Here is a 22894-nt window from a genome sequence, read left to right on the forward strand (position 1 = left end):
AATGGATAACAATCGAATATACCTTGTTTGTTCTACGTGTCATTTCAGATCTTCTGCTCTCGCTGCTCCTCCCACTCAGCCCCGTTACCGCGGTACGGCCAGGTGAAGCCTGTCAGGGTGTGTACGCACTGCTACATGTTCCACGTCACACCGTTCTACAGCGACAAGACTGGCATCTGACCCCTGCTGTACCAACAGACTCCCCCACCTCCCTGCCCCCTGCCTCTACAGGAGCATATCCAGAGGATATGAGGCTATATTCAAAGTAAATCCCCAACTGCACAGAGCGACCTTAACGATCATCTTCATCACACTGCACGGCAAGGCAAGGCTTTGTAATAAGGTGGACATGGATGAGAGAGCAGAGAGATTAAATAAAGTCGGATGTGAAGGCACAGACTATGATTAGACCCTTTCTGTTGTTGTTGAGATGCTACTGCTGCCTGAAAGGGACCCACAGGGCCTGATACTATGCTGTCCTCCTCCTCTGACTCACTGATGCCTGTCTGTGGAGGCAGAGGAAGAAGAAAGAAACAACATACTGGAAATACGGTTTTGTGCTGGCATGTTGCAAGGCTACTCTGGACAGGTCCAGTCCTTTAGGAGCAGCTTCTGGGCCTATTTGAAGCTGAAAAGAGAGAGAAAGCCTTTGGAACATTTCTGTTTTATTGCTTGTGTATAAAAAAAGCTTTAGCGGGCTTCCCACACTTGTGCCAGAGCTCTCACAGGGCTCCGATTACTTTAAAGAATGTAAGTCATAATAAACATGTAAATAAGGATAATTATGTTGATAGTGATGATGATCTCCGCACCACTGATCTCACTTGTTTGGCCACAATGGTTGTAAAGGTTTTAATTTGAGTTTGTCATGTAATTCCTGATGCTTTAAGGATGAGGAGGGGAAAGCAATCCTCATCAGGCTACCTATCAGCGAAGCAAAAAAAAAAAGAAGACATTTACTCCTAAAATGGTTTTATGTATCGATTCCTCCCACGGAAACGTGTGGAGTATTCAGCAATGCTTTAAACGGCAATGAATGTGTGATATCATTTAAAGACATGGGATTTTGATTTTAGCGACAGTGTCTCAAAAGGACACTAAAAGTTGTCTGCCCTTTTAATAACAATGTGGGCAGTGGCCATTGCTCTTTCAGTCACATGTCATGTTTTTTTACGATTGATCTTGTTCCGTACCCACCCCAACCTTAACCTGTGTAACTCATAACCTCCTACCACACATAATCAGCACCTACAGTATCTGGGATTGTTAGAATCATGGAGTGCATATCACCTGCTAGTCGGAGGTTCATGAGGCTTCCCTCCCATCAGTTGGTTAAGGCAGCAATATTATTTCCCCCCCCCCTCTGTATATTGTTGCCAAGCTCATTTATCTTAAGTACAGTGGGGAAAAAAAGTATTTAGTCAGCCACCAATTGTGCAAGTTCTCCCACTTAAAAAGATGAGAGAGGCCTGTAATTTTCATCATAGGTACACGTCAACTATGACAGACAAATTGAGAAAATAAATTCCAGAAAATTACATTGTAGGATTTTTAATGAATTTATTTGCAAATTATGGTGGAAAATAAGTATTTGGTCAATAACAAAAGTTTCTCAATACATTGTTATATACCCTTTGTTGGCAATGACACAGGTCAAACGTTTTCTGGAAGTCTTCACAAGGTTTTCACACACTGTTGCTGGTATTTTGGCCCATTCCTCCATGCAGATCTCCTCTAGAGCAGTGATGTTTTGGGGCTGTCGCTGGGCAACACGGACTTTCAACTCCCTCCAAAGATTTTCTATGGGTTGAGATCTGGAGACTGGCTAGGCCACTCCAGGACCTTTAAATGCTTCTTACGAAGCCACTCCTTTGTTGCCCGGGCGGTGTGTTTGGGATCATTGTCATGCTGAAAGACCCAGCCACGTTTCATCTTCAATGCCCTTGCTGATGGAAGGAGGTTTTCACTCAAAATCTCACGATACATGGCCCCATTCATTCTTTCCTTTACACGGATCAGTCGTCCTGGTCCCTTTGCAGAAAAACAGCCCCAAAGCATGATGTTTCCACCCCCATGCTTCACAGTAGGTATGGTGTTCTTTGGATGCAACTCAGCATTCTTTGTCCTCCAAACACGACGAGTTGAGCTTTTACCAAAAAGTTTCATCTGACCATATGACATTATCCCAATCCTCTTCTGGATCATCCAAATGCACTCTAGCAAACTTCAGACGGGTCTGGACATGTACTGGCTTAAGCAGGGGGACACGTCTTGCACTGCAGGATTTGAGTCCCTGGCGGCGTAGTGTGTTACTGATGGTAGGCTTTGTTACTTTGGTCCCAGCTCTCTGCAGGTCATTCACTAGGTCCCCCTGTGTGGTTCTGGGATTTTTGCTCACCGTTCTTGTGATCATTTTGACCCCACGGGGTGAGATCTTGCGTGGAGCCCCAGATCGAGGGAGATTATCAGTGGTCTTGTATGTCTTCCATTTCCTAATAATTGCTCCCACAGTTGATTTCTTCAAACCAAGCTGCTTACCTATTGCAGATTCAGTCTTCCCAGCCTGGTGCAGGTCTACAATTTTGTTTCTGGTGTCCTTTGACAGCTCTTTGGTCTTGGCCATAGTGGAGTTTGGAGTGTGACTGTTTGAGGTTGTGAACAGGTGTCTTTTATACTGATAACAAGTTCAAACAGGTGCCATTAATACAGGTAACGAGTGGAGGACAGAGGAGCCTCTTAAATAAGAAGTTACAGGTCTGTGAGAGCCAGAAATCTTGCTTGTTTGTAGGTGACCAAATACTTATTTTCCACCATCATTTGCAAAGAAATTCATTAAAAATCCTACAATGTGATTTTCTGGATTTTTTTTCCTCAATTTCTCTGTCATAGTTGACGTGTACCTATGATGAAAATTACAGGCCTCTCTCATCTTTTTAAGTGGGAGAACTTGCACAATTGGTGGCTGACTAAATACTTTTTTTCCCCACTGTATATTTGAACTCTCCCAATGGTCACACTGATAGCACACTTATCTAGACAGCTGTCACTAGAACAGAGACAACCCTCTCCTACTACACTAAGCAGGTCATTGGTGTACATTCTCATTATCTTGGTTACATACCAGCTGCTGTTGCGGAAACATATGTGATCTGTAGTGAAATCAGTTAGAATATGTTACAGATATAGTCTCATACCATTCCGTTGTTAAATTTAAACTAGACTGTTTCATTACATCCTAACCTGGTTATATACATCGTCTCCATACCTCTCTGCACAATGTAGTACTGTTCCCAGTTGATAACCACTTCCTCTACTGTTACATCATCATCATCTTCTTGCTCCCTCCTCTAGTCGTCTCTGATGCGGAGGGGAAGCTTCCCCATCTGGGTTACAATGGAGAATGAGTTGATGTGGGTAGAGGAATGGCCAGTCTGACATAACTGACTCAAACAACGATGGCTTTCTACACTTCAAGGCCGCACCAGTTATATCAAATCTGCGCTGACTTATAAGCTAATTCTCAGGCTTCATCTAGTTTAGATCACTCACTACTTCTACAAGTTTTATTTTTATTGAGGAAAATATAAAGACACTTTTAAGAGATTATGTAATTTTAATTTTATAAAGAACAAAATGAAATTATGTAAATGTTTAAATCTATTACTCCTTTTTCTGTATAAAGGAATGATGCAGTAATTCAAGGACTGGATATCCTATTACTTCAGAGCTTGTTCTTATTTTGTAAAGGCTAGGCACATTTCAATAATAAGAGCTATGTGAAACATTGGGAAAAACTGAAATAATATGATTTAGTTTTAAATGTCATGAAAATTAAATGACTTCCTCTTTGAATAAGTGTTTATCATCATTTCTGTCTTGTACTACTACACATGTCCTTGTTATTCTCTCAGGCAGGTGTGACATGTCAACTCCTCATTGATACATACCGTCTTGAGAGTAGACACCATCAATCACAACATGATCCAAAAGGATTTAATGTCTTTGGAGCATGCTTCTTGTGATACATCTCAGTCCCACTGGGTGGCAGCACCTATTCATTTGATGCCTCATTGTCTGCTATCTGACTGATAGTATGCATGCAGTTGTTCAGTATTTGTTAGGATCCCTATTACTGGGGTCCAAACAAGGTTTATTCAGTCTGTTATCCATACATTAATGCAACTCACCCCTAACAATTAAGTGTTTCCTTTTTATAATTCATTTTAATAAGTGGATGTTATGGGAATTGCTGAAAGTTTACTCTTCTCTTGTTCTTCTGGGGTTAGGATAAAGTTGCCTCAATGCTGATCTGAGGTCAGTGTTGTAGTTTTACTCCTAATGGTCAAGGTCAGGAATTGGGGAGGGAAACTTGATCCTAGATCTGTTACAGGGGTGACTTTTACCCGAACCCCTGATTGTCAGCCACTGCATTTATTTTAAATGACTGTGGATTATTTTGGCAACTTTAAATTGAGGCATATACAATTGCATATTTGACTCGTGTAGGGGCTATTGGATCGTGATAGTGAGAAATAAATAGTTAATCTTTATAGAGTTAACCAGTCCTTATGTGATTGGTCCAACGTTGAGAGCTGGAATAGACAACTCGCTGCGGAGTGAATGAAGGAGAGTCTACTGGAAATACAGATTGGATGCAGACTTTAAAAACTATCTAACATTTCCAGTTTGTCGAGAAGTTAATTCAGCATTTTAATGGATACCCATGTGTGATAAATGGATGCATTTGATTGTATGCTTTGTCTGATTACAGTTTTTCCATATAGCCGATCGATGCTGGATGGATATACAGTCAGTCAGCGATCATTAAAATAGTGGTGGTAGCAAGCGTCGATGAAATCGGCCACTGTCAATAAATAAATGGAGACGCGGACTTCTATGAGAATGGGTAACCAGTTTTCTATGAAGAGGCTGATACGAGGTTAACTTCATTCACTGGAAACTTCAGGTATGTCATTCATAAGAAACATTATTGTGCAAAATATCCAGGGCATATGACCTTTTTCATACGATTAAATGGTTGGTAATAGTTCATATAAATATTATTTATTTAATTTACTGTAAAATAAGACTTGATTGGCTATTATCAATTGGTTGCTTACCTATACAGTGATATGGATATAATTACTATTCAATTAATTTGCCATGATGTGTAATTTTTAGATATGGTAAAATGTTATATACAGTAATTCGTGAATGCAAATGGTGACAATTATACAATATAATACAGTTGTGTTTCAGAATTTTTTTTTAGACATAAGGGGCAGTCTGTGAGGGCAGCATAACTTTAATGAGTGTGCACCATATTGATCACAGATACAGTGCCTTCAGAAAGTATTCATACCCCTTGACTTATTCCACATTTTGTTGTTGCAGTCTGAACTCAAAATGGGTGAAATCGATTTTTTTTCTCTCACCCATCTACACACAATACCCCATAATGACTGAATGAAGTGAAAACATGTTTTTAGAATGTTTAGCTAATTTATTGAACATGAAATACAGAAATATCTAATTATCTAATATCTAAGTATTCACACCCCTAAGTCAATACATGTTAAAATCACCTTTGGCAGCAATTACAGCTGTGAGTCTTTCTGGGTAAGTCTCTAAGAGCTTTGCACACCTGGATTGTACAATATTTAAAATTCTTCAAGCTCTGTCAAGTTCGTTGTTAATCATTGCTAGACGGCCATTTTCAAGTCTTGGCATAGATTTTCAAGCCGATTTAAGTCAAAACTGTAACTAGGCCACTCAGGAACATTCAATGTCATTTTAGTAAGCAATTCCAGTGTATATTTGGCCTTGTGTTTTAGGTTATTGTCCTGTTGAAAGGTGCATTTGTCTCCCAATGTATGTTTGGAAAGCAGACTGAACCAGGTTTCCCTCAAGGATTTTGCATGTGCTTAGCTCTATTCCATTTTGTTTTATCCTGAAAAACTCCCTAGTCCATGCCGATGACTAGCATACCAATAACATGATTCAGCCACCACCATGCTTGAAAATATGAAGAGTGGTACACAGTGATGTGTTGTGTTGGATTTGCCCCAAACATAATACTTTGTATTCAGGACATAAAGTTAATTTCTTTGACAATTTTTTTTGCAGTTTTACTTTAATACCTTATTGCAAACAGGATGCATGTTTTGGAATATTTTTATTCTGTACAGGTTTCCTTATTTTCAGTCTGTCATTTAGGTTAGTATTGTGGAGTAACTACAATGTTGTTGATCCATCCTTAGTTTTCCCCTATCACAACCATTAAACGCTGTAACTGTTTTAAAGTCACCATTGGCCTCATGGTGAAATCCCTGAGCAGTTTCCTTCCTCTCTGGCATCTGAGTTAGGAAGGACACCTGTATCTTTGTAGTGACTGGGTGTATTGATACACCATCAAAAGTGTAATTAATAACTTCACCATGCTCAAAGGGATAGTCAATGTCTGCTTTTTTTTTACCCATCTACCAGTAGGTGCCCTTCTTTGTGAGGCATTGGAAAACCTGCCTGGTTTTGTGATTGAATCTGTGTTTGAAATTCAATGCTGGACTGAGGGACCTTACAGATAATTGTATGTGTGGGGTACAGAGATGAGGTAGTCATTCAAAAATCATTTTAAACACTATTATTGCACACAGAGTGAGTCCCTGCAACTTATTATGTGACTTGTTAAACACATTTTCACTCCTGAACTTATTTAGGCTTGCCATAACAAAGAGGTTGAATATTTATTGACTCAATACATTTAAGCTTGTCATTTTTTTATTAATAATAAAAAATAAAAGTATTTTTGTATTTGTATTTATTACAGATACCCATTAGCTGCTGCCATGGCAGCAGCTACTCTTCCTGTGGTCCAGCAAAATTAAGGGAGATATACAATTCAAAAACATTACAATACATTTCACAACAGATTTCATAACACATTAAGTGTGTGCCCTCAGGCCACTACTCTACTATCACATATCTACAACACACAATCCATGTGTACGTGTGTGTGTATGCATGTGTCTGTGCCTGTGTGTGTGTGTGTGTCTCTTCACAGTCCCAGCTGTTCCATTTTAATCAGATTTTTTAATATGATTTTACTGCTTGCATGAGTTACCTGATGTGGAAGAGAGTTCCATGTAGTCATGGCTCTATGTAGTACTGTGCGCCTCCCATAGTCTGTTCTGGACTTGGGGACTGTGAAGAGACCTCTGTGGGGTATGCAAGGTGCTTTCAACATGTCAATACCTCTCACAAATACAAATAGTGATAAAGTCCATCTCTACTCTACTTTGAGCCTGGAGAGATTGACATGCATATTATTAATGTTAGCTCCCCGTGTACATTTAAGGGCCAACCGTGCTGCCCTGTTCTGGGCCAATTGTAACTGACTGCAGCGCTTTAAGTGTTGCAGTGATTACACTTGCTGTGGTAGCTGACGTGTATAGTGTTGAGTCATCAGCGTACAATGGGGGAAAAAAGTATTTAGTCAGCCACCAATTGTGCAAGTTCTCCCACTTAAAAAGATGAGAGAGGCCTGTAATTTTCATCATAGGTACACGTCAACTATGACAGACAAATTGAGAAAAAAAAATCCAGAAGATCACATTGTAGGACTTTTAATGAATTTATTTGCCAAACACACCACCCGGGCAATGAAGGAGTGGCTTCGTAAGAAGCATTTCAAGGTCCTGGAGTGGCCTAGCCAGTCTCCAGATCTCAACCCCATAGAAAATCTTTGGAGGGAGTTGAAAGTCCGTGTTGCCCAGCGACAGCCCCAAAACATCACTGCTCTAGAGGAGATCTGCATGGAGGAATGGGCCAAAATACCAGCAACAGTGTGTGAAAACCTTGTGAAGACTTACAGAAAACGTTTGACCTGTGTCATTGCCAACAAAGGGTATATAACAAAGTATTGAGAAACTTTTGTTATTGACCAAATACTTATTTTCCACCATCATTTGCAAATAAATTCATTAAAAATCCTACAATGTGATTTTCTGGAGAAAAAAAATTCTCATTTTGTCTGTCATAGTTGACGTGTACCTATGATGAAAATTACAGGCCTCTCTCATCTTTTTAAGTGGGAGAACTTGCACAATTGGTGGCTGACTAAATACTTTTTTCCCCCACTGTACATAGACACACATGCTTTACTCAGAGCCAGTGGCATGTCATTAGTAAAGATTGAAAAAAGTAAGGGGCCTAGACAGCTGCCCTGGGGAATGCCTGACTCTATCTGGATTATGTTGGAGAGGCTTCCATTAAAGAACACCCTCTGTGTTCTGTTAGACAGGTAACTTTCGATTCACAACATAGCAGGGGATGTAATTGGGGGTATTGTGTGTAGGCCTGAGACACAAAATCTCAATTTTATCTATTTTAAATTCAGGCTTTAACACAACAAAATGTGGAAAAGGGGTGTGAATACTTTCTCAAGGCACTGTATATATTGAATATAGATAAATATACTAACACAAAGGGTAGATATGGTATTGTGTCAATCAATCACATGATTTAAAAAATGTGTATACAGTGGGGAAAAAAAGTATTTAGTCAGCCACCAATTGTGCAAGTTCTCCCACTTAAAAAGATGAGAGAGGCCTGTAATTTTCATCATAGGTACACGTCAACTATGACAGACAAATTGAGGAAAAAAAATCCAGAAAATCACATTATAGGATTTTTAATGAATTTATTTGCAAATTATGGTGGAAAATAAGTATTTGGTCACCTACAAACAAGCAAGATTTCTGGCTCTCACGGACCTGTAACTTCTTCTTTAAGAGGCTCCTCTGTCCTCCACTCGTTACCTGTATTAATGGCACCTGTTTGAACTTGTTATCAGTATAAAAGACACCTGTCCACAACCTCAAACAGTCACTCTCCAAACTCCACTACGGCCAAGACCAAACAGCTGTCAAAGGACACCAGAAACACAATTGTAGACCTGCACCAGGCTGGGAAGACTGAATCTGCATTAGGTAAGCAGCTTGGTTTGAAGAAATCAACTGTGGGAGCAATTATTAGGAAATGGAAGACATACAAGACCACTGATAATCTCCCTCGATCTGGGGCTCCACGCAAGATCTCACCCCGTGGGGTCAAAATGATCACAAGAATGGTGAGCAAAAATCCCAGAACCACACGGGGGGACCTAGTGAATGACCTGCAGAGAGCTGGGACCAAAGTGACAAAGCCTACCATCAGTAACACACTACGCCGCCAGGGACACAAATCCTGCAGTGCCAGACGTGTCCCCCTGCTTAAGCCAGTACATGTCCAGGCCCGTCTGAAGTTTGCTAGAGTGCATTTGGATGATCCAGAAGAGGATTGGGAGAATGTCAGATGAAACCAAAATATATTTTAGGTAAAAACTCAACTCGTCGTGTTTGGAGGACAAAGAATGCTGAGTTGCATCCAAAGAACACCATACCTACTGTGAAGCATGGGGGTGGAAACATCATGCTTTGGGGCTGTTTTTCTGCAAAGGGACCAGGACGACTAATCTGTGTAAAGGAAAGAATGAATGGGGCCATGTATCCTGAGATTTTGAGTGAAAACCTCCTTCCATCAGCAAGGGCATTGAAGATGAAACGTGGCTGGGTCTTTCAGCATGACAATGATCCCAAACACACCGCCCGGGCAACGAAGGAGAGGCTTCGTAAAAAGCATTTCAAGGTCCTGGAGTGGCCTAGCCAGTCTCCAGATCTCAACCCCATAGAAAATCTTTGGAGGGAGTTGAAAGTCTGTGTTGCCCAGCGACAGCCCCAAAACATCACTGCTCTAGAGGAGATCTGCATGGAGGAATGGGCCAAAATACCAGCAACAGTGTGTGAAAACCTTGTGAAGACTTACAGAAAACGTTTGACCTGTGTCATTGCCAACAAAGGGTATATAACAAAGTATTGAGAAACTTTTGTTATTGACCAAATACTTATTTTCCACCATAATTTGCAAATAAATTCATAAAAAATCCTACAATGTGATTTTCTGGATTTTCTTTTCTCATTTTGTCTGTCATAGTTGACGTGTACCTATGATGAAAATTACAGGCCTCTCTCATCTTTTTAAGTGGGAGAACTTGCACAATTGGTGGCTGACTAAATACTTTTTTTCTCCACTGTATCTGCACTATGCATTTTCATTTATAAGAGAAATCCCCATGCATTTCAGTTCCATTATGCAAAAGACAAAGCCATGACACATAACTGTGTGTCTGACTTGGAGGAGCATATAGATTGTCCATATGATCTAACAAGGCAAACTGCTTTCCCTGGGGATGGATGCGAGTTCTGTTATGTGCACTAACACAATCTGGAAGGCCTGAGTGTTTTTATATTTTTTGACCATATGTCTTTTAGATTTGGAGAACATGAAGTTGTCTTCGGTCAGGATGGGAGTCGTCAAGATCATGCTGCTCATCTTTGAGGCCATTCTGTTGTCTGACTGTGCAAGGGGTGAGTAACATCTTTGGGATATTTATTTTATTTAACTTAACTTTACTGCCTTTCTTTCTTTCTTTCTTTCTTTCTTTCTTTCTTTCTTTCTTTCTTTCTTTCTTTCTTTCTTTCTTTCTTTCTTTCTTTCTTTCTTTCTTTCTTTCTTTCTTTCTTTCTTTCTTTCTTTCTTTCTTTCTTTCTTTCTTTCTTGCCTAAACAGCAGTGTCCAATCGTTTTAGTGAAATATTAGAAGATATATTGGTTAGTCTAAGTTAGTTTGACTGCTGTGGCTTTTTGTTTACATGGAGAAAAGCTCAGTTGGCTCTAACATCTTTACACTAAGAAGTAAGAGAGGGGAAAAAGTATAAAAAAATTCTTAACAGAACCCAAAATCAACAGTGGGGAAGTAGAGAGAAAACCAACCCAATACCCCCCTTCAGTGTGGGATCTTTTCAGTCATGGCCATACAGTATGTGTGTGTGACTGTGTGTGCATTCACCACAGCTAATCCAAACAAACACATCCATCAGCTTCCCAGGGTGAAAGAACACAAATCAGTCCAGCTCTCCCAGGGTTGGCCCAGGGATCGGACTGTCTCAGCATCACGTCTGTGTGTGTCTGTTTGTTTGTGTGTCTGTGTGTCTGTTTGTTTGTGTGTCTGTTTGTGTGTGTGTGTGTGTGTGACCATGACTTGGGTTGAAAAATTCCTGGAACTTTCAATAAATTTCGGTTGGAGGATTCCTGGAATCAGGGGGGAATAAGCCGGAAATCCGGAACCCTCCAACCAGCCAACCAGGATGTTGGGAAAACCAGGGAATTTATTGAAAGTTCCCGGATTTTTGCAACCCTAACCGTGACAGTGTAGTGTGCCATTGTTCAGACAACTGTCTGCATTGATTGAGATTGTTAGACAAATGCAGAACGCATAGTATAATTATGTGTATGGTTTCCACAATATCACCTGTCATCGATGGCTGAAAATGTCTAGAACAGCTCAGTAGAGTTTGAAAGTCAAATATCTGAAAATAAAATAATTCACCTTTTCAATTAGAGCGCTTTGAAGCATTCACATAGACTTCTAGTGTGTTCTCCAGCCTCTTGCAGTGGTAAACCAGACATCCTGTTCTATGCCTCTCTCCTCATTCTCAAACTCAGTATGGCAGCAAATGGAAGTACAACTTGCATGTGGCTAACAGGGCATTGCAATACGGGGCAGGTGGGGGCAGGTGCAGGCCGCTGCTGGTTTCGAGGGGGGCAGGATTACATCAGTGATTACAGACAATGCCTTATTCACAGCAGGACAGGCAAGCCTTCGAGACTCGGCTAAAGCGAAAGTGAACAAGACGTGGAGGCTAAATAAGATTAGACAAGCAATTATGTATGTTTACAGATTTACAGATGTCAGAGAAAGGAGAGAATCAATGAGGGAAACAGACTACTGAGAGAAAAACAAGACATCCTTATCACACAGAGATTATACAGTATATCACCGAAAAAATAGGGGCGGCAGGTAGCTTAGTGGTTAAGAGCGTTGTGCCAGTAACCGAAAGGTCGCTGGTTCTAATCCCCAAGCCGACGAGGTGAAAAATCTGTCGATGTGCCCTTGAGCAAGGCACTTAACCCTAATTGCTCATGTAAGTTGCTCTGGATAAGAGCATCTGCTAAATGACGTAAATGTAAATGTAATGCTTTTCATACTTTCTTTCTGAAAGTGATTGTAGAAGTGTATACAAGTGTATTGTATCCAAGACAGAGACAAAGAACAGTCCCAGAAAAAATATTTAGTAATTCTCCTTTCTGACATCGTATTCTCTGTTTTAAGTGGCCATGTTTTAATATACACTGAGTATACAAAACATTAAGAACACTTGCTCTAGCCATGACATAGACTGACCAGGTGATTCCAGGTGAAAGCTATGATCCTTTATTGATGCCACCTGTTAAATCCATTTCAATCAGTGTAGATGAAGGGGAGGAGACAGGTTAAAGAAGGATTTTTAAGCCTTGAGACAATTGAGAGATGGATTGTGTATGTGTGCCATTCAGAGGGTGAATGGGCAAGACAAAATATTGAAGTGCCTTTGAACGGGGTATGGTAGTAGGTGTCAGGCGCGCCGGTTTGTTTCAAGAACTGAAACGCTGCAGGGTTTTTCATGCTCAACAGTTTCCCGTGTGTATCAAGAATGGTCCACCACACAAAGGACATCCAGCCAACTTAACACAACTGTGGGAAGCATTGAAGTCAAAATGGGCCAACATCCCTGTAGAACCCTTTTGACACCTTGTAGAGTACATGCTCAATGAATTTAGGCTGTTCTGAGGGCAAAATGGGAGGGGGGTGCAACTCAATATTAGGAAGGTGTTCCTAATGTTTGGTATAATCAGTGTATATTTTAGTTAATTAAATGAAATAATTTTGTCAATTTAATGAAATCATCTATTGGGCTTTTATAGGATTATTTTAATTCTCAGGCATACAGGACTGCAGGGTGAAATGAAGTTTCCAGATGTTGATGGAAAAGTGCCCGTAGTCGACTGGACAATCCCTTCGAGAGAATGATGTGACCACAAGCTCCCAGTTATGACACAATGTGATCCCAGTGTAACAACTTCACCGTTTGATATCCTATGAAATAAATGGTTTTGTAGACGAGTGTCCTGGCTGTTAAACTGTCCCTATAAAAGTTAACAGGCTATGATAACATCATTGACAAATACAAATGAAATTATACAGGAGACAATCCTTTCGAGTTACGTGTGAAGATATAGTAACGTATTGGAAGTGTTTAGCGGTTTTATCTGGTATTATATAAGCATTTTAGCCTTTGCTAAGTCCAACTTAAAGGACACAAAGTGATAATGAGCTTGCTGATGTCAGTCACTTCACCATACAATAGCTGATCATTTATCCCACTACGCCAGCCAGGACTAGTCTTCCCTTGTGCTCTGATTCCTGAAACTTGCTCAGGACTGATTCCTTGGACCCTCTAGGACCCCCCCCCCATGTTCCCCCGAGCAGCTGTAGGAGGTGCTCAGTGATGCTTCCCAGCGGAGCTTCTAATATGGTGACAGGACTGGGGACCACTGTGGTATAGTAACTGTGGAATGCAGCAGCCGGGACATATGGACCTGCTGTGTGTTCTGCAGGCCTGCTCGGTGACAATGAGAGGATACAAGGTGTCCCTAGTACTTACCAGCATTCTCACACACCCACAGATACAGACACACACACATAAATTATTACATGGCTCTTATTGGAAACAGAAGTGCAGTGACATCTATACAAATTGTGTACTTTGTTTGTAGGCGAGGCCAGCGATTTTTGATGCAGACAAGTATACTGTATCAACATGTCAGAAGTAGCATATTAGCTTGACATGAGAGTTTTTAACATCAGACAAATGTTTACTCTTCTATACCTCCTGAGCCATCTGGAGAAATGTAGAGCATACAAACTGCTCTGCAACTCTTTTGGAAAATATACATTTTATAGGAGAGTTACATCATGGTTTTATAACAAGAAGGTACTATTGGATAAATTGTATGCGAAGGGCCTTTAAAATCACAAGGCCATTTGGCTCTCAGACAGGTTTCCATTTCCTTTAAACGTAATGAGGCTAGTTTCCCAGTAACCAAATACCCCAAAGTCCTCTTATTTTTTGTAAATACGGCCCAAATAGTAAGAAGGTAACGACACAGTGGTGTTCTGGCACATGAGCCCAGCTGGAGAAACAGAGGGCGAGTGGACCAAGGAGAGAGCGAGAGAGAGAGTGAGAGAGTGAAAGAGAGAGGGGGGAGGGGGGGTCTAAGCAGTACTGTAAAATATTTGCCATGTGTTTGAGTAGTCCCCTCTGAAAACACTTGATTTAGAAATGACAAATAAAGTCAGGGTCATCAGATTCGCCCATGAAATACCAGAACTTAAATAGAGCGGATTCATCATAAACCCACCAACACCCACAGACCCACCCAACTCGGTGCTGTCCGACTGATTGACATGCCACCTCTGAACTCTGTGGGCTGCCAAGCCATTTTATGACCAAACAACAACCACTGCTCGCTCGCCATCCCCCTTACACGTCTCCCTTCTCTCTCTCCAGTCCCTCTCTCTGCATTTCCTCCCGTTTATTACCAGTGTAAAGCCAGAGGAAGTGAACTAAGTTAATGTGCTGTCATTAAAACAAGGCATGGAGCTGACCTTTACTCCCACCCACCCTCTCTCAGCTCCCCAATAGCCCCTATTTACTGAGTCTGGGACTGGGTCTATTTGCAGAGAACAATGGGCGGATTATTACATGCACTGGTCCCCCCAGTCGGACATGGCAGTACTAATTAATTTTAAACACTCTTCATCCCTGTAGAGTAAGTTTATTTGCAGTCTATTAGTGTACTGCAAACCAGGGACTCATTTTACTGAGGGGCTGCGATTTAGAGGTGCGTGAGAAGGAGTTACGAGAGGGAGCTACGCTCAGGGTTTTGTGTATAAGTGTGTCTGTATATGTATGTGTGTGTTTTATTAAGCACACAGCAATTTCTCTGTGAGAAGTCATGATAATGAATTACTAAAGAAGCAGAAGCCAATTTAGAAACCCTAGAAGTATGAGTTACCAGCTACAGCAACACTTATTCCCTCTCCAAAAGTTCCATCACTAATAGTTACTACTAGTAGGTACTACTACATCAGGCATCATCAACTAGATTCAGCTGCGGGACGATTTTTTGTTGAGCAGATGGTCGGGGGGCCAGAACATAATTACAAATAATTTGTAGACTGCAAATTGACCACAAGAAGCCCAAACAGATATAATGTTTGACTGAAACAATCATTTCAAACCTTGCTTACATTTGTAAACGATCACGTGTCTCTGTTATGTGTGAGAATACTTAGGAACAGATTTCTTAAATTAAAATCACTTGGAACTGATATCCTGGTGTTTTTAAAGTATTTTCTGTCCAACAAAGACAATTGTACAAAATAAAAATATGTTTATTTATTTTTAATTTTTTGCTCAGAAAACTTGGGGGGCCAAATAAAACCCCCCGCGGGCCTCCAGTTGGGGAACCCACTACTACATCATACCACTACTACCACAGCGACTACTGCGTCTACAATTACTAAAATAACACATACAGCTGCATCTATCATTACCACCACCACACACTGCTGCCCCTGGCAAATCTATGGAAGGGAAAGGAAGTCTAGGAAGGGACCTGGAAGAGGAAGGTGTCGGACTTCACCCCACAGAGAGGAGAGAACGGAAAGGGCTGTACGTGGTGATGAGGGAAACTGTGACGGTAGCCATAATGGAGGTCAATTGCCATTTACTTTAGTGGGCCATAATCTGTATGAGCAACAGTGCCAGCTTTGACAAAGTTTATCAAATCAAATCAAATTTTATTTGTCACATGCGCCGAATACAACAGGTGTAGACCTTACCGTGAAATGCTTACTTGCAAGCCCTTAACCAACAATGCAGTTTTAAGACAAATAAGAGTTAAGAAAATATTTACTAAATAAACTAAAGTCCAAAAATAAAAAAGTAACAATAAAATAACAATAATGAGGCAGGGGGTACCGGTACCGAGTCAATGTGCGGGGGTACAGGTTAGTCAAGGAAATTAAGATAATGTACATGTAGGTAGGGGTAAAGTGACTATGCATAGATAATACATTTTTACATTTACGTCATTTAGCAGACGCTCTTATCCAGAGCGACTTATAGTTAGTGCATACATAACTATTTTATTTTATTTTATACCCCCTGTGGGAAACGAACCCACAACCCTGGCGTTGCAAACGCCATGCTCTACAAACTGAGCTACATCCCCTGCCGGCCATTCCCTCCCCTACCCTAGACGCTGGGCCAATTGTGCGCCGCCCCATGGGTCTCCCGGTCACGGCCGGCTACGACAGAGCCTGGATTCGAATCAGGATCTCTAGTGGCACAGCTAGCACTGCGATGCAGTGCCTTAGACCACTGCGCCACTCGGGAGTAGCAGCAGCGGGGGGTCAATGCAAATAGTCCGGGTGGCCATTTGATTAGCTGTTCAGCAGTCTTATGGCTTGGGGGTAGAAACTGTTAAGAAGCCTTTTGGACCTAGACTTGGCGCTCTGGTACCGCTTGCCGTGCAGTAGCAGAGAGAACAGTCTATGACTAGGGTGGCTGGAGTCTTTGGCAATTTTTAGGGCCTTCCTCTGACACCGCCTGGTACAGAGGTCCTGGATGGCAGGAAGCTTGGCCCCAGTGATGTACTGGGCCGTACGCTGTACCCTCTGTAGTGCCTTGCGGTCAGAGGCCGAGCAGTTGCCATACCAGGCGGTGATACAACCAGTCAGGATGCTCTCGATGGTGCAGTTGTATAACTTTTTGAGGATCTGAGGACCCATGCCAAATCTTTTCAGTCTCCTGAGGGGGAATAGGCATTGTCGCCCTCTTCACGATTGTCTTGGTGTGTTTGGACCATGATAGTTTGTTGGTGATGTGGACACCAAGGAACTTGAAGCTCTCAACCTGCTCCACTACAGCCACGTTGATGAGAATGTGGGTGTGCTCGGCCCTCCATTTCCTGTTGTCCACGATCATCTCCTTTGTCTTGATCACGTTGAGGGAGAGGTTGTGGCCTGATCACCACACTGCCAGATCTCTGACCTCCTCCCTATAGGCTGTCTTATCGTTGTCGGTGATCAGGCCTACCACCGTTGTGTTGTCAACAAACTTAATGAGGGTGTTGGAGTCGTGCTTGGCCACGCAGTCGTGGGTGAACAGGGAGTACAGGAGGGGACTAAGCACGCACCCCTGAGGGGCCCCCATGTTGTGGATCAGCGTGGCAGATGTGTTGTTGCCTACCCTTACCACCTGGGGGCGGCACATCAGGAAGTCCAGGATCCAGTTGCAGAGGGAGGTGTTTAGTCCCAGGGTCCTTAGCTTAGTGATGAGCTTTGAGGCCACTATTCTGTTGAATGCTGAGCTGTAGTCAATGAATAGCATTCTCACGTAGGTGTTCCTTTTGTCCAGGTGGGAAAGGGCAGTGTGGAGTGCAATAGAGATTGCGTCATCTGTGGATCTGTTGGGTCTGTATGCGAATTGGAGTGGGTCTAGGGTTCCTGGGATGATGGTGTTGATGTGAGCCATAACCAGCCTTTCAAAGCACTTCATGGCTACAGATGTGAGTACTACGGGTCAGTAGTCATTTAGGCAGGTTACCTTAGTGTTCTTGGGCACAGGGACTATGGTGGTCTGCTTGAAACATGTTGGTATTACAGACTCGTCAGGGACAGGTTGAAAATGTCAGTGAAGACACTTGTAAGTTGGTCAGCGCATGCTCTGAGTCCCCGTCCTGGTAATCCGTCTGTGAATGTTTAAAGGTCTTAATGGGCGCTCTAATTAGCAGTCTGATGGAATCTCAACTATTTACACATTGTCTGCTCCCATTCACTGTTGTTGTTCTCAGCTGTATGGAAATTGGTAGAATAAAGTGTGAATAGGATTGTTTATAATCTGCCTATCATATGAAGGTGTGTCTATGTAGGCCTACTTCATTAGTTTGTTTGGCCAGTTGGCTCTGCGTGGGTGTGACTTCAAGCCACACACTCTATCCCTGCTGGGTGAATGGAGTGATAGAAAGACAAATAGGATTCATGGTGCCCTACTTAACCCATACTGATCTCATAAAGTAGTTTACAATGGGCCAGAGAGCTGGTCTGAATGACATGTCATCATTCAAACGGTTTGATTGTTTGAGATTAACAATACACAATTACATTAGATTCAATATTGGAATTTTAGGGGTATCTTAAATCAAAGTTATGGAATGTCATAGTATCACTTCAACAAACAGTAAGAGGTCCAATCTCCAGCTGCATTTTCCCCTATAGCTCTGGAGGGCAGGGCTGCCGTGTTACGCCCTTGGACAGAGAGATGGGCCGTAGCCATTGGGAGGGAGGGAGGTGGGGGTTAGGGGGCCGCCCTGTTGGACCCTTACAAGTGAACTTACAATAACATTTCAGCTACGCAGTGGGAAGTGTTTATCTTGCGCAACCTCTTCTTTTCTCAGCCTCTCTGCCGCCTTGCCCTCCTCCTCCACTACTCTCTCCTCTCGTCTCTATTTTCTATTTTCTTTTGAGGAGCGGAGAGCCCCCCACACCTCTGTGTTTCACAGCTGTTCTCTCAGTCACTTAACAAACAAAACGTTGAGAATCTGAAGCCTCTCACCCCTCAACAGGAGACAGAGAGTCTCATTTTCCTGTAGATGTTAGCGTGTGGATTTATGCTGGGGCCTGGGGTCTCTATGCAGCTGTGCACAATGCAGATGTCAGAGCTCTCCCTCTCTCTCTCTCTCCCTCTCTTGGCCCCTTTGCTTTCTCCCTCTTTTAGGCAAGTATAGACTTCTCATTTTGCTCTATGGTAGGATAAGGGGATGTTTTAAACATTATCTTGCTCATCTTGTAATCTTGTATGTTGATCTTGCCACAACCTTCTTTAGTTGATGTTTTCTTTTCTCCTATCAGTTATCAGAATTTCATATCTGTTGCAAATGTTCTGAAAATGAATGGCTTCTCACAAGTTTATATTTATACTCCAGCACAACAGAACAATACGGTGCATGGAACAAAACACACTACAAGCAGTTACTGATAAAAAATCCTCCCTAGGTCCTCTCCTAAAATCCTCCCTAGGTCCTCTCCTAAAATCCTCCCTAGGTCCTCTCCTAAAATCCTCCCTAGGTCCTCTCCTAAAATCCTCCCTAGGTCCTCTCCTAAAATCCTCCCTAGGTCCTCTCCTAAAATCCTTCTTAGGTCCTCTCTTAAAATTCTCACTAGGTCCTCTCCTAAAATCCATCCAAGGTCCTCTCCCCTCCCCTCCTCTCCTCTCCTCTCAGAGGTATTCACTGGAAATCACCCGCAGTACTGACTCCTTCCCCCCCTCAAACCTCTCCCCTGCCTCCCCTTCCACGCATTTTGTTCTGCAGTTAAAAGGTTGATTGAAAGTTATGGTGGCAACAGCGATGCCTCACTGGGTCTGAAGAAAGCAGAGCCAAGGGGTGGCTGGGATAACAAGGGCTGAATGAGACCTCCACAGCCTCCACCATACCCCACTGCTCTGATCAACATCCCTCTCTGCCCCCCTCGCAGTTGGCCCTTGATGGGCATCAATGAGAACCTTCATGGCTTTTTGCCTTTTCACTCAGAATTCTCACTGTTTTTCTTTGGGAATTCTTCATAGAATTTGTAAGTTATATTATGTATGCAGTGTTTGTGAATTGGGTAATGTTGTCGTAGTATGTCAGAAATTGAGTTCTGATGGTGGAGACTGTGGGAGTGGAATTTGCGATGATGCCAACTATCACCCTTCTGTAATTGTGTTGAAATTCTTTATTTTTAATATCGATCATCACTCTCAGGAACCAAAAGTACCGATGTAGGTTCTTAATTTGACCAGGATTGTTGAAGCCAAATAATTCTGCAGCAACAGAATTTGAACATTTAGTCCATAATGTTGGTTGATCGGTGGTTAAGCTATTAGCTGGCCAAAACTAGACTACATGAAAAGTGCAATACTGTTGATATAATGATGTGTTAGTGCGATTTTTCAATGAATTTATGTCAATCTCGAAATTCATCTCAGCAACAAAAGAGTGATCAAATTAAGATCCTACATCTGTAAGGAACCCTTTTTGTTGTGAATTTTATATATACGTAAGGGACACACTTAATGATGAATGGTTTACGATGAATGGAAAAATATGTCCCGCTTTGACTTGAAGAATAGAGGAGACTGGGGACAGGAGAGGAAAAATGGTTCAGAAGCTGAGAGTATGATCTGTCATATTTTATAGTTGGGCTACTGCTGGCCCAGACTGGAATTCTGCACCCTGCAGTGAAACTGATTTGATTTCCTCATGCACAGGGATGTGATTTTGGGCTCTGGCTCCAGCTTTGGGCCAGGATGCACTTGGGGTGGGGGAGGGGGACTGGCTTACACATGGATATTTTTTGGGAGGATTCCTTCCAGGCTTGGTATTTTGTATTTTATTAGGCTCCCCATTAGCTGTTGTGAAAGCAGCAGCTTCTTTTCCATAAAACATGACATAATACAGAACATTAATAGATAAGAACAGCTCAAAGACAGAAATACATGAATTGCAAATTGACCATTAGGCTTAAATTGACCATTAGCTGACTTTGTTGTGCTTGTGTGTGTTTTCTGTGTCCATCTGTACAGTATATCTAAGTTACGTTATTTATTTTTTGCGTATCACGTTAACTTTGCAAATGTATTTCTGCAGGTGCTTTGTTAAAGGGACTGTGTGACTCCATGTATGAGATTGGTGAATGAAGGAGACAGAGACAGATCAAATAAAGAGATCGATAGAGACAGACTGGCAGACAGAGATGGATAGAGTGGAGTGACCTTTGTGGGGAAGACTTGTAAGGTGAACCGGTAAAGTGGTGAACAAATTGTCACTGTGAAGGGCGGGTACCTCCTGGTAATGACAGGCGCAACAACTCCACGATGACAGATTGATTTCAGACAATATTCCTGGATTGTCAAGAGGCCCCATGGCTGTCAGTAGGAGCTTTTCCAACTCCCCCACCCCGTCTGCCTGTCTGTCTCTCTCGTCTTCACTCTCTCCCTCTGTCTCGTCTGTGTCTCCTCCCTTTCTTCCTCTCCCACCCCTCTCCTCTGTCCCACCCCACCCCTCCCCCTCCCCATACCCTCCCATTCCTGTCTGAATTGTCCCTTTCTACCCAGACACTGCTGCTACATCCCATTCTGTCATTGGCTGGTTGACAAAGGTGCTGGTGTAAAATGCTTCAGTGTGTCATGTGGAGGGTTTGGTGATCCTCAGAAAGTACAGTAACAGTGGTGTAGGGTTCCTGCTGGGGGCAGCTAATGGAGGGACACACACACAGAGCCAGGGTGCAGTATGGGTCACCACACACAGATCTTCTATGGGCCCCCCTCTGACCTCAGATACAGACACACACTGCTGGTGCTGATGATGACAGCATGTCTTAGGGAAATCAGCCTTGTTTACTAGACAGGCCTAGTGCTTAGACAGGCCTAGTGCTTAGACAGGCCTAGTGCTTAGACAGGCCTAGTGCTTAGACAGGCCTAGTGCTTAGACAGGCCTAGTGCTTAGACAGGCCTAGTGCTTAGTGGTCAGTGGGAAGCACCAGAGTCATACAGATCTTTATTTCCATATGGCTTTCAGGAAGCGTTGACTTGTTGATAAAGCAGGAAGACTATGCCCTAACCAACAGGCCCAATCAGTTGACTGCAGATTAAATAGTGTTGGCCATGCTTGAGACCTATGTTGGAATGCAGGGGAGGCAAAGGAGAAGAGAAGAGAGGAGGAAGGGGGTGCAGGGAGTGGCAGAGTACATAGACAGAGACACCCTCTATATTGACTGTCAGGGCCCATGAAGTACCAGAGAATACAAACCCCTGCAGCTAGCGAAGGAAAGAGAGCAGGCAGAAAAACAACCTGCCAGAGTATGTTGTCAGACTGATTTCTGAGGAGGAAGAGTATTAGTTCAAACCTAATGAGGGCTTACATTTTTATTATTCTATTTTGCTTTTTACCCCTTTTTCTCCCCAATTCGTAGTTGCAACTCCCATACGGACTCGGTAGAGGCGAAGGTCGAGAGCCTGTCAAGCTTCTTGAAACACTGCTCACTTAACCCGGAAGCCAGCCACACCAATGTGTGGGAGGAAACACCGTACAACTGGCGACTTTGTCAGCGTACATGCGCCCGGCCCGCCACAGGAGTCGCTAGAGCGCGATGGGACAAGGACATCCCAGCCGGCCAAACCCTCCCTTAACCCAGATAACGCTGGGCCAATTGGGCCAAAGGCGGGTGCGACCGGGAGACAACGCTGGGTCTCCCGGTCGCACTCGCCTGGACACAGCCCGGGATCGAACCCGGGTCTGTAGTGACGCCTAAAGCACTGCGATGCACTGCCTTAGACCGCTGCGCCACTTGAGAGGACCGAAGGGGTTTAATCTTTAACCCACCGTGGTTTGTGAGGTAGACAGACTGACGTGCAGATGAATAACTCTTTCTATGTGTCTGTGTTTGTGTGTGTGTGTGTGTGTGTGTGTGTGTGTGGGGGGGGGGGGGGGGTCCACAATAATTCTACATGTTTCACTCCTCTCCAATCATCTGGTAAGGATAGCAATAAACAGGTGCACACATGCCCTCTACTGTCCCCCCATCCACACGCACAGAGAGAGAGAGAATAGTTTTTCTGTTTTATTGTGTCATGTGCCAGAAGCTGAGCCCAGACCAGACCGGACCAGGGTGCAGGGAGAAGGGTGTGAGATTGTTGACATTCCTGGTTACTGCCGGCTGGGCCCTCCTAATCCCCTTCACTCCCTCCAACTCTCCTCTACGAGTCCCTGCGAGCTGTGTGTTAAAGGACGCCTCACTGCCATTTTAGTCT

The 22894-nt window shown here is 42.9% G+C and overlaps 2 protein-coding genes across 2 annotated transcripts in view; both read left to right on the forward strand.

The window, feature by feature from the left end:
- LOC311102400 (lateral signaling target protein 2 homolog) overlaps positions 1 to 1392 on the forward strand; it is a 44650-nt gene extending 43258 nt beyond the window's left edge. The window contains exon 14 of the mRNA XM_084143729.1: positions 49 to 1392. Within this exon, the coding sequence (XP_083999855.1) occupies positions 49 to 180 (132 nt within the window). The 3' untranslated portion in view covers positions 181 to 1392. The remainder of the gene's footprint in view (positions 1 to 48) is intronic.
- Positions 1393 to 10378: 8986 nt separating this feature from the next.
- Positions 10379 to 22894, forward strand: part of LOC311102410 (fibroblast growth factor receptor-like 1) — a gene marked incomplete at both ends in the record, with an annotated part of 43164 nt that continues 30648 nt past the window's right edge. Inside the window, one exon of the mRNA XM_084143743.1 lies at positions 10379 to 10463. Within this exon, the coding sequence (XP_083999869.1) occupies positions 10379 to 10463 (85 nt within the window). The remainder of the gene's footprint in view (positions 10464 to 22894) is intronic.

Source organism: Coregonus lavaretus, assembly GCF_964263955.1.
Source record: "Coregonus lavaretus genome assembly, chromosome: 27".
In the NCBI taxonomy this organism is placed as follows: domain Eukaryota; kingdom Metazoa; phylum Chordata; class Actinopteri; order Salmoniformes; family Salmonidae; genus Coregonus; species Coregonus lavaretus.